The 12443-nt window shown below is 42.4% G+C and overlaps 1 protein-coding gene across 4 annotated transcripts in view; it reads left to right on the top strand.

The window, feature by feature from the left end:
- ATP11B (ATPase phospholipid transporting 11B (putative)) overlaps positions 1–9767 on the top strand; it is a 67355-nt gene extending 57588 nt beyond the window's left edge. For 2 of the 4 annotated variants that reach the window (XM_082319687.1, XM_082319684.1), the window contains one exon: positions 3469–7441. In XM_082319687.1, the coding sequence (XP_082175813.1) occupies positions 3469–3687 (219 nt within the window). In that variant the 3' untranslated portion in view covers positions 3688–7441. Of the gene's footprint in view, positions 1–152; positions 276–3468 lie in introns of all 4 variants that reach the window. The other 2 variants (XM_082319685.1, XM_082319686.1) reach the window with 2 other exon arrangements.
- Positions 9768–12443: the final 2676 nt, after the last annotated feature.

The following is a 12443-nucleotide window of genomic DNA, read 5'->3' as shown; positions in this document are numbered from 1 at the left end:
TAACTTGAAAAAATTGCCTCTCTACTTTGTAAATATGCCTTGTTCTATCAAGAACAGACCTGTAAAACGAAAGTTCATATAAAAATGGTAACTGTTTTAAAGCAATGCAAGCATGGTGCTTTATAAGATTTGTTGCTTTTCTGTCCTTCTAGATGGAAGAAGATAAGGGTTCAGTCAGCTCAGCATGTGACTTTGCTGAAAGCAGGCACAGAGGGGAGGACAATAGGCAACTGCTAGATCCATCTAGCCTACCCGACAGTTCTTACGTTCACTAGGTAGTACTCCCGCTCTACCCTAATGTGTGTGTATATATATATATTTTTTTTTTTTTTTATCTATCTCATTTAGACAGTCATGGAGCCATCTCCAAAATATCCATATTTTTGGTATCTACAAGAAAATTTGCATCATAGTATGTGGGTTTGATTTTTCCATATCCAGCTGAATCATTCTTTTAATTCTGCACTACAGTTGCTTTTTGATTTATTACATGAAATGATTTAATTATTATATAAAGTATTATGTTTATCGTGATCCCGGATCTTACCTTATGAATATACTTTACTTTATTTGCAGCCCAAATATGAATAATATCAGATATTTCTCTCTACTTATTAATTTTTTTAAAGCATTGTCTCTCCTGCCTTTTGTTTCCTGAGGGTTTGTTTCAGGTCTTCAGAGACCATTATGCTCTACTGCCTTACCATGCCAGGTTTACTTTGATATAAAACTATGATGCTAATTGTCTGCCACAGAGAGAAAAGTGAGAAAAGGGACTCTTTAGTATAATATAAGTATCTTCCTTCCAGGTAGTGGATATAAATATAAAAATCCATGTTCGCCAGGCAGTGATACACAATATATCTACACATAAAATTGAATTTATTTTTATGTTGTCCTTAATGCTCTCCTAGTATTACTTTACACTTAACTGTGGGTTTGATAAAACATAAATGTTGCTTCCAGGCTTATGTAAGGTCATGTTTGCTGTTTTTTAAAAAAGGGTAATATTAACTTTTCCCTAAATTGTGGTTCAAGCATGATCCTAGCTTTTTGTGAGTATCTAACTTGAGAAGAACAAAGGAGATTCTAGTGAAGAAGAGACACCAGCCCTCCAGAGTCCGGAGCTGAGGGTTCAGTCCTTAGAAGCTAGTTTGGGCTACTCTTGGTTCCTCTTTCTGCCAGTCTTTGAATAATATCTAGGACTGGTGGCTCCCAGGTCAGCAGATTCGAGGGGGAAAAAAGTCTGGTCCCTCGGATCCTACACACAACCACTGTAATATGACCTCTTGCAGTAACTTCAAAGGTATTACTTGGTCTGCTTCAATGTAATGGATGAACTCTTTGAAATCCGAAGTGTAGGAACGTTGAGTTTGTTTTGTATCGCTGTGAGCACAGCGGTGAAGACCAGCGCATGTGTAGCGGGGCGCTTGCTTTCTGACCTCCTAGTAGGAGCTCCTTCTGCTCTGTGTAATTTCTTGCCTGACGGGCTGTGCGCGCAGTATGCAGTGGCTGCGAAGGTCGTGTTTGCTCGTGCTGCGGCGCTGCGAATTGTGCTGCTCCTAATGACGGTATCGGCTGTGACAGTACCATTGTGACTAGGTGTGATGGTCATCAGTAAGGGCATTCAGGGACTCAGGCTCTGTTGAGATGTGTTTTGTTTTGGTTTTGTTTTAATCAAAACCCCTTTTAGACCTGTCAGTCGCAATGCTTCTGCTCCTGTCTCTCAGGTATTTACAGAAGTTCATTGTCGTAGTAAACGTTCATTTTTTGTCCAGAAGGCCTCCCAAATGGGTGCGAGTTAGTCAGAAGCGTGTGTTCTGCCTGCCCTCGTTCACCTCCAAGGTGCAGCAACTGAATCAAGGGTTTCGGTTTGTAACGCTTTCTGTAAGTTCATGCCGCTGTTAACTGACCATCCTGCGAGCATCCCGTTACGCGGTGTGACGGGGAGATCTGGAGGGACCACGGAGAGTGCGGAACAGAGCTGAGGAAGGGGCAGGCATAGGATAAGACGCATGGAAACGCCTGTTTTGCCTGTGTGCTCCCTCCTTGTCCTACCAGTTGGGATTTTTCTTTTGGATTTCCAGATGCCTCTTGTTTCTGTTAGCTGCCTCCTCGTTGTAGTACAGGAATTGCTCTGTTACGAAGCTGTAATCTGTCAAGTTGCCTGTTTTGGGGGATTAGGAAGGAATGTATCCACTTGTAGTAAACCATTGCCATAGGAAACTCCGAGGTTCTTTGCTTTCCTTGCAGTGCTGGGCAAGTGTGGGTGGCATGAAAGAAATGGGGGTTGGAAACCAAAGTCTTTAGACAACAGTCAGCGACCTTTGGTCTCGTGGTGAAAAGTCGGGGGAAGCTCTTAAGTGAGTTGTGTTCTATCATAGACTAAGATGCCTCCTCCCAGATTTCTTCATTCACTGGTGTCCGAGTGTGAGGTGAGGATAATGGATGCTTATATTTAGCCTGTGTGTTTGGCACTTGCTTGACAGGATGCTCTCGTGAGGAGTTTCAAATTAAACGAAAAAGCATCCACACACTCCACACTTCTGTTTCCTTTTGGAAAGGATACCAAAGTCAGTTTTGGGTGGTCTCTCGCCAGCAGTGCTAGATTTCAGTGAGATTTTAGTTATGCTGTGGTTGACAAGTGTGCAAAAACAATATAGAGGAGCACACTGATAGATGGCACTTAACTTAAACCCATACATCTCTGTATTACTACTTCCATTTTGTTTGGGTCTTTTTCTCACCTACAAAGAATGAACAGTAGAAAGTTTATTATGCTAATGTTGAATTATTCTTCATGCTGGCACGAACGTGGCCAAACCTTTCCAACATCAGCCTTGTTTGCATTTAGATAAAAGATATTCACAGAATCAGGAATGTGCTTTTGTTCCTTACCAAGCCAAGGGTATCTATGGTAGTGATATAATGTAAATTATTATAGGAAGCTGCATTCTACACTTCTTGAGGAAAAATTATTACTTGGGGTCGGGTTGCTGCATTGTATTCTGCAGCCCTGGTCTGAAGCTTTCTCTTGATAGATTTCCCTTAAAATAGGGCAGACCTGCAGCTTGTATAAATTGTTATACCTCCACTGAGGTTAATCAGGGCATCACAGCTTAAACTGCATGATGCTCTGCTCCAGAGACTCACTGTAGCTGTAATGCAGAGAATTGCTAACCCATTTCCAACATTAAGTGGAGATGGTGCTAAACGGTTTCCATACGCTCACCAAGGCTGCATTTAGACCTCAGGAAGATCAAATTTTAGTGTATATAGACCTTAGGAAGGGAAATGGTAGTCTTATTCATCATTGTAGTTCTCCTATAAAATTGAAAAATATTCAACACTCTAACTTTAAGAAAACCTGCTTTTCCTAAGTGTTTTCTGATAACATCTTCATTGCTAGAATCTGTGAGCACTGATTTTTCTTTTTTTTTTTTATTTTTTTTTATTTCTTCCTTCCAGCTTACTGAGGCAGGTTCAGGTATCAACTGCTTGGACTCCGTGTGCTGCTTCTCAGGTGGGGAAACAGCATGCACATCTGTTAGAAGAATGCTGGAACGACTAATGGGAAGATGCACTCCAACCCGGGTCAACAGGTGTGGCATTTCTCTCAATAGCCTTTGCTGCAGACGATTCTCCTATAAACTGGAACCTGATGAGCCTGCAGCGATAGATGTCTAGCAAACCAGCTGCAGGTTTTGCTTATCTAAGTAGGAAATGCAACTCTTTATTGTACTTTTTTCATCCTAAAAGATTAGTTTCTTGTTTCTTTTTGAGTGCTTTCTTTTGGGATGGGGAGGGGGGGAAAACAGTTTTCAAAAGATTTCTGTTAAAACGTTTAGTTTGGCTTACTGCAAGTTCTTGTGTTGTATCTATCGTAATTTCTCTTGATTTGTACATTCCTCTCTTTAGAAAATCAAGCCTTGCTGCTGTTTTTGTTCTCCTTTTTATGATTATTTTTTTGCCTTCACGAATCAGGAGTTGTTTGTAAAGTCGAAAGACTTTTCCCTTTGGTTCTTGATGTACAACCTCCAAATATTTACCTTGGAGCTTGCGTTACTCCTGAAGATCTACACAAGGCTCACATTCCCCCCCTAACATATAACTTCATTGTTAGAAGGAGAGTCTTTAAATCTTTCAGCCATTGATTGATATGAAGATGAAATATTTTTGTAGTATAACTTTTATAATCTATTTCTAAAATCAGAGTAATTGACAGAACAGAGCCTTCAGGTTCTAAGAATTTTAAATGTTTTTTCAGTTCTAGAAGGTATCTTGTCAAAATCACGTGTGCCGTTCCAAAGTATGTGCTAAATAAACCTTCTTCCTTCACAAACCACGTGTGAAACAAACCTCAGTGGGAATAAAGCACGTTAGAGTAATCAAATCTGTTTAAGGAGCAATGCTGCTGTTGCAGTCAGCGTAACTGTGAGAAAAACTCTTACTAAATCTGCTAATGTGCCATCTCCCCATTTCCAAATAAAGAGGGATAGCTAACAAACATGGAAATATTTGGGGGTAAAAATAAAAGTAGTCTTTTGTACATCGTAATCTCTCGGTCCCTGAATGATATCATGGTCCTTCGTCGGTCAAAAGGCAAACCTGAAAAAGGTGCACTTCACGCGTTTTCAAGGAAACTCATTTTGTATTTGAACGACTCTGTCTCTTTTGGTTAAAGATCGTGATATCATTCATTCGGTATAAAATCTTGTGTGGGTAATTTTCACTGGCGAGCTTTGTCAGTTCTGATTCTGCCTTTAGGTATTGACTTGGTATGTAGTACCTCTCTGTTCTGAACCTTGTGTTGAACACGGTGTCTGTGGTTTCAGTCAGTTTCTCTCCTCTGGCTTGCTTATGAGATTTATTCAACGTTTCTACAAATCTAGGGTATGATTATGCAAAATGTTTCATTCCATATGAAAAATGAACTGTTATGATTAAGTACATTTTAAATTCAAACTCTTGCTGTATAGAAAGCGGGCATGATGTATAAAATAAACAATTTCATAGAATTTTTAATCTACAAGGTGAGCATTTAATTGGTCTAAAAATCAACACGTTGGTAGCAGTTTCTCTAAGTTTTTGGGGGTTTTTCCCACTTCTCTGTAAAACTGTGCTTTCCAAATGAGGAACTTCTCATGCTACTTTTTTTCATTTATTGTTATCTAATTAGGGCAGATTTTTAGTTAACGTTTGCCTTAGTAACATGTAGTCTTATAAGGTAGGTATTCTGTGTTTTGTTTTCTGCAATGCATTTACATTTTTACAATTTCCTCTTTTTTCACTCAATTTTTCTTTCTTTAAGAACTTAGAAACATTTATGGAAGATAACTCATATTTGACAGAATATTAAAGGCTTTTTGAAGACTCCTTTTTCTCAGGTTTCTTGTCTGCTTACCTCATGTAATTTTCAGAGAAAGTTCCATCTAGCTGAGTAATTCTAGAGTTGTTAGAACACGAAGTTAGTGTTATGTGTAATGAATGTGCCAAACGATCCTGGTGCTACGCTAAGGACTTGAAGTTTTGTAGTTTTTGCTTCTGCCTCTGGTTGAAATTACTCTGAACCATCTTCTAGTTTCACTTAAATTTATGTACAGTACAATTAGAAAAGACTTTTTTTTTTTTAAATTTCCGTCTTACTTGCTTTCTTCAATGACTTCAGTTCCTTCCAGTCAGCATTGGTACTTAAAATCTAGTCTAAAAGTCAAGGTACTAAGCCTGTTTCTTCCCCTGTGCTTTCCTAGTAATACGTCAAAGTCTTTGTTTATTTTTTAATGTACTGATCGCTTAAATCACATGAGGCAGTTAAAAGTTGTGAAATGCAGAAGGTATAGTTAAGAAATGTATTTGGTGATTTAAAAATGCTTGTAAAACTGTTTAGCCTTTGTTCACGAGCTGGAGCTGCTTTGATTTTTACCTAAAGCTGATTTCTTCAGCAGATTGCACAGTCCCAAACAGGATGGTCTTTTGCATGCTTGTGCTTTATAAAACAGCTTCTTATTCAACCAGGAGGTAGCTGCACATTATTTTTGTTGAATGAAGTGATGCTTATAAATATGTTGTCTGTGAGAGTGCCGTAGAATGAAGAGCACTATTCTAAGTAACGTTGCTGTAGCTAGCTTGTGTTGTATTCTGTGCTCCTGATATTCTGTCAAATATGATATTCTGTCAAATACAATAACTGAACGTGAAATCAAACACGGTATCAAATTTTGATAGAAACTTTGATGAATCAAAGTTGTACAAATGCTTGGAGTAGCGGGTCACAGGAATATAGTCTTTTGTACTTAATTTACTGCTTGTAAAATGTATTCGAGAAGTATTTTCTATAGCTTCCTTCACCAGTTAGCATATAAAATGTGTGTTGTGGTATGATAAAATGCATTTTTGTCTGTCTGTTCCATTAAATTGTCTTGTCTGTCAACTTGTCAGTCACTAAAATATTAAGAATGCTGGATCACGTACATTCTTGTGCAGTAGGATTCATTACCAAATTGTTCAGATCTCCCATTCGTGGTACTTGTGTCAAGGCATCGCATGTAAAAGTTCTAAAGAAACAGCAGATTTCTGACAGAGGCAAATTTGGAGGATCAGTTCGTTATATTTTGATTTCCTGCCTTCCAACCTGCTGGTTTTCAGCTTTTCAGATACAGTCCTATAATACTGTTCAACCAAGAACAGTATTTCTTCTAAGGAGTAATCTGTCCTTAAGAGAAAGACATTGCGAGATCCCATCGGACTCTAAAGCTGTGACGTTAGGTAGTTTTCCTGATGCCTTAAATTTTAACTTAAATTTAACAGTAGGGGATGAAATAGATCCATGGCTGTAGATAAGTTTTGCCTAGCCGTAGCTTGGGACAGCATGGATGTTTGAGACTAGAACACCGGTACACCGGGTTGCCGTGGCTGGCTCTGCACACCACAAGGCTGGACTGGAATGACCTTAGGCTGGACCAAATTGTGGCATTCACAGTGCCTCGACTTACACGTGCAGCGTTCAGATCTTCCTTGAGGCACGACATTAAAACTTTAGTCGTAAAACTGGCATACAAACCTCTGGTCATTTTAGTTCATAGTGATGAACGTATCTGTAGCTGTGAGTAAACTTTGCCAGAAAGGTAAACATAGAATTGTTGATTCCGTAGTTGGCATGACTAATGGCAGTATATTTTCAAAGGTTTGAATGAATTGCAGGTGCCTACGTGAAATTAATAATTAGCCTTTTAAAGAGTTACATTTGCCTAATCTCATAACACTTTTATCTTTTGCTTTCATAGACTTTTCTCCTCACCTCTAGATTGTAAGTTCCCAGTCAGCCAAACTTTTCTTTTATTGTTACTTTAGATCATGGAGTTCATCGGATCCCTTCTATGCCAACGACAGAAGCATCTTGACTCTCTCCACAATGGACTCACCCACTTGTTAACAGGGACATTTGTAGATGCCTTGTGGAAGCCATGGGGTGCTCACACACCTGTAGCAGGCGCTGAAGCGATTCAGTGCTGCATCCCTGCCCTAGAAAAGACTGGCAGGACCTCTCAGAACGAGCCGTGGCTCGTCTTGTGGGCTAGCATAAGTCACCTGGACAGTGATCGCTTCCAATATTTTTTTCTAATTATATCCACAAATTGCTATATAATTTTTATTTGTAAGGAACGCTTTTACTTCTGACCGTTTAATCTTTTTTTGTTACCATATGAGCAGATTGGAATCCTGCGTTTGATACTTGGGACCTCACTGTAGCACAGCGGCAAAATCTTTCTCCTCCCAAATCCGAGCGATCTGAATAGAACTGAATAGAACTGAATTTGCCCAATGAAACTTTTAAAAATTGCGTTGTTCATGACGACCCTTCACTTTAAACACACGCGTTAATTTTGAGCTGTCTCTTACAGACGCTGTCTTAGCAGTTTACAAATCGATTTTGTTATTCCCATGGCTGGTTACTATATTCTATAAGCAATCAGTTTAGTAATTTTTGAGAGTTAAATCCAATTCAGATATTTATGCTGGTGTATGAATGGCAGTATATTAAAGTCATTGCTGTGAAAAACACTTTTACAAATCAATAATTTGGAATAATAAGGGATATAACAGTTCACTGTTCTCTTACAGTATAATTCAGAAGCCAGTCATCTTTTATTATGCCCTGTGTGTCTTGTTAACAATTCTTGATCTTGACGTGGAAAAATGTGTAAGAATTGGTGGCTTGTGCAGAAGTCTCACTAGCGTAATTTTTTTGGAATTATTAATCCATTTAAAGTTGGGGAATTTTTGCATGTTGTATTCTTTTTCATGTATTTATATTTGGTCATGTTGTATTTTGAAGATACAATTAACTAATTCATTATCTTCCTATATCTGAAGGATCTGAGACATTGATGGCAATGTTTTGAGACCTAAGTATGCCAATAAAAACGGATTGCGCGGATGGAGCTGTGAATGGTACGTCTTGCAGGTGCATCTCCTGTCCCAGTACAGACGTGTCCGCACGCTTGGGGCTGGGTGGCGGCACTTGCCTGCTCATTCGGCTCGGCTGACTGAACCTGTTGGTCGCCTTTAGATGCGGGAGGTAAAGTGGAGGTGCTGCTACCAGGGACAGCCGTAGACATTGCCCTAGGTACGGCAGGTTGTATGGCTGGAGGCTGGTAAAAACGCTGCTGCTTTGGGCCCTTGTTTGGGAATCCGGTTGGAAGCCAGTCTCTGACACGGGAGTCCCATCAGTAATTGGAAGAATTTTCCTGTCAGACAGCTGAGGATGTAAAGCTGCATATTAAAATTATCTCTGGTGGAATAAACTGTAAATCGAATACAGACTGTAAGTAGCACCGACAAGAACTTCTTTAACAAAGATGTGGTTAAGCGTAGGATTTGGGCAAAACCAGTATTAGCTGCTTTCACCCTGCCTGCACAAGTTTCCACTGTTGGCTTAAGTGCTGTCTCCCAAGCAAATTAGATGGCAAATACTTTTTATTTCATAATTCAGGCAGGCACATCTTACCCTCCTGGTGTGGCACCTCGGCGGGGCCTGGGCTGCTGCCAGAGGAGTTGACCCTCTTGCTAGGGACATCCCGGGTCCGGGAGGAGGAGGTGTTCAAGAGGGCCGGCTGCCCTTGTATCAAATGCTCCGGCTGTTCCTTACCTAGAAGCAGCTCTGCCGTTCGTTATCCTTGACAGTTCATTATCCTTGTTCGTGACTTTGCCCAGTATTGTTTCAGTTCTCCTTTGGAACTTTATTTTTGCATTGATGACTGGAAGGCCGCAGATAGTGCAGGATTTTCAAGATCTCGTTGTTCAAGGCAACGTTTGTGTAGTAAAGAAATTGTCATTGCAGCCTCGTTTGGAAACTCGTAGTGAGGTGAACACGCAGTGCCTGAGGTTTTTGTCCCACTGGCATAGGTGAAGACCAGTTCACAAAGTGATTAAGCAGCTTTAAAAAGGAATTATGAAAACAGAAGAAGCAAAATCAAAATATAGCAAATTTTCCTTTTAAATAAGTGTTCATAGTTCATATCTGTGTCATGCCTTCAAATGCGTAAGGGCAGCGAAGCTTAAGCTTGAGGATGGCAGTGGTCCGCTAGATCCCCCATCGAGCGTCGGGCGGGTTAGGCATGCGGGCAGGGAGCCCGACGCCTGACCGCGCGGGCCGGAGCCCGCTTCCCGGGCGGAGGCGGGTGCGGTGGTGGTCCTCTCTCCAGCCCCAGGGAGCTTCTCCAGGTAGGCGGTAGTAACAGAGTACACTTGGGTTTCACCCACTCTTTATATATCATATATATATACACACACACACACCCCCACCCCTATATATATATATATATATACACACTCACTTTATATATCATGTATGTAATATTAAATCTGGTTTTAAAATAATGATTTTCTTCTTAGTAGTTTCTCATTCTAAGAGTCGTCATGCTGCCAGGGATATCTAGGAAATAAAGAATTTTTTGAAATACTCTGATCAGATATCTGCTGTTTAGCTGCATCTTTTATGTCGAAGCCCCCGTGTTCCCCTGTGCAGAAGTCGGTGTTTGTCGCGGTCAGCCCTGCGGTTCCCGCCCCGCGGGCAGCCTGCGGCGGTGTCGCCTCCCCGCCTGCGGTGAGCTGTCCTCTACCGGCGTCGCTGCCGGCCGCTGCTGCGGCGCAGAGGCTGCGCCGCGCAGCCCCGCTCCGAGCGTTCAGATGGGCTCCGCTCTGTAAGCGTGTGTGCTTTGGCCTTGCCCACACAAATGTGTTAATGACATTTGCACAAAAGAACAGGCCTGTATTTGAAGAGTAATTGACGTTCGTTATGTGTTTCTTCAAAACCTTCCATCTCCTCCCCTCCCTCTTCCCCTGCTTTCCCCTTCCCCAGTGTCTGTAAGGTTACCGAAGAAGCATGCATTTAAACAGTTCAGGAAGAACTTGAGAATCCATCTGTCTGCCAAGGTATATTTTTCTATTTGCAGTAAAGCTAAATCAGTAATTTCTTATGTAGTAAGAACGTAGAATTGGTTTGCGTAAGACCAGATTTTTTGGTCTGGCAGATATTTTGGAGGGAAGAAGTGACTGTGGTTTTGTACTGATGTCGCAAATCTTTTAAAACTACTTCTATTGAAGGAAGAAAGGTTTTGTGTCTGTATTTGACAGCTCAAGTGTGTGAAACCATTCACTGCGCGTGGGTCTCTGTAGAATCCTTCGCGAAGGAGAGCGAAGACTGCGGCTGAGTCCCTGCGGCGCCAGCGCCCCTCTCTGCCGCGGGGTGCGGATGGGCGAGGGAGAACTTGCCCAGAGGCAACGTCTCAGAATCGCCTCTCCGCCTTGCAGGCCCCGAGGTACGGCGAAACGCCGACAGACGCCCCGAGGTAAACGCGGGAGCGGTGTGCGGTCACTTCGCTACGCAGCCTCCCTGCAGAAGCACCTTCTCCATAGCCGCCGGCAGGGCAGGACCGAGTTCTCGGCAAAGTTCTTGTTCTGGGACGAACGGCCTTGGGTTTTGTTACTTAGAAAAACGTCATTTTAGTTGCCAGACTTGGGCTTTTTAAAGGGTGCAGTGGCAAAGATTAAGTGGGAAGATGCTCTGAATTGTTTCACAAACTAAAATGCAAATATTCTGCTTAAAGTATTCTGTACATTCTTAAGGTGAGGAGGGGGAGGGGGAACGAAATGCAAAGGAAGGAGTGCTGAAAACTTTGGCTTTACGTTTTCAGAATGATTTCTTGTTTGCTAGTGCAAAAGATGATTTGAGAAAAGATTATGCAACCTAGGATGCGTATTAGGCAACTGTAATTTCTTACTGGAAACCTTTGGTAATGCTTTCAAACACAGGTTTTTTTTATGACAGTATAACTAACTTCTATATTGGAAAATCTCATTTTTACCAGTGTTAGAAATGTCTCAAAGCTGTCGTCTACATTATTTTTAATAGCTTTGTCTGATGCTTCTGTACTTCTAAATACTAGTGATTTTGGTGAAATTCAGTGTTCAAAAGTGCCCAGTCATAGTGTGCTTCTGAACCGCCTGTCTGGAGCCTCCCTCCTCCCGGGCGCAGGGTGCCCAGCGGCCTCGCCTCGCCGCGCCGCCGGCGCTGGCCTGGGGGAGCCGCGCCTGGAGCCGGGCGCAGCCCTCGGCCTGGACGGGTTTTAGCCTTCTTTCTGTCCCTGCATTATTTCCCAGCTGGGCTTTCTTCTTTGCAGACCTGGGGTTTTTCTGTGAATGTGTTCACTGTTGGTTGGTTTGTGCGTTCTTTGCTTCTGTTCTTTGCTTCCCGCGGCAGGGTTTGTCTGGTTCCTGCTCCTGTCGGAACGGCTCGCTTTGTGCCAGGAGGAGGAAGGAGGGGATGCTCCTGGCGACCTCCGCTCTTCCCGTCAGTCGTCTTAGAAGCGCATTTGCATCGGTATTTGCAAGGCTTCTGCTTTCCGTAGTTTTTTCCCTGCTTGTAGAGGCATCAGAAATGACTCAACAGCGAGCCCTCGCCTGCTGCCAGGCCTCGGTGGCTTTCCTTGAGAGGAAAGTTCTCATCGCTTGGAAGTATTCGCCGTGCTCTAGCTCCGGCCGCGCTCTGGTGCTGTGTTGCCACCAGTACAGATAGCCGTTGTCGCTGTAGCTAGGACTTGTTTGTTGTTTCCCGTTTGTATGAATGCACAGGCGTGACCAGCAGCGGCGGGGCGGCTGGAGACGCCTCTGCGTGCGGCGAAGGGGAGAGCCCCGCGCTGCGGGGCACGGAGCAGGGCTTGTCGGAGGGAGGCCCCTGCTGCGCCGGGGTTCGTCCTCGGCGGTGGTAAAGGAAATGAATTTCATACAGCAGTGGGTTCTCAACCTCTTCATGTTTTGGCAGTGGGATAAAAGATAATCCATGGGGCGTGCAGTTTAGAAAGGGGAAAACGGTTAAAAATGAGACCGACTCTCAGGTATAAATAAGGTATCATTTTTGCAGCGAAGACTGTATTTTCACAATG

The sequence above is a fragment of the Platalea leucorodia genome, assembly GCF_965183815.1.
Source record: "Platalea leucorodia genome assembly, chromosome: 8".
In the NCBI taxonomy this organism is placed as follows: Eukaryota; Metazoa; Chordata; class Aves; order Pelecaniformes; family Threskiornithidae; genus Platalea; species Platalea leucorodia.
The sequence above is the reverse complement of the archived record's forward strand: the minus strand, read 5'-3'. Positions and strand labels throughout refer to the sequence as shown.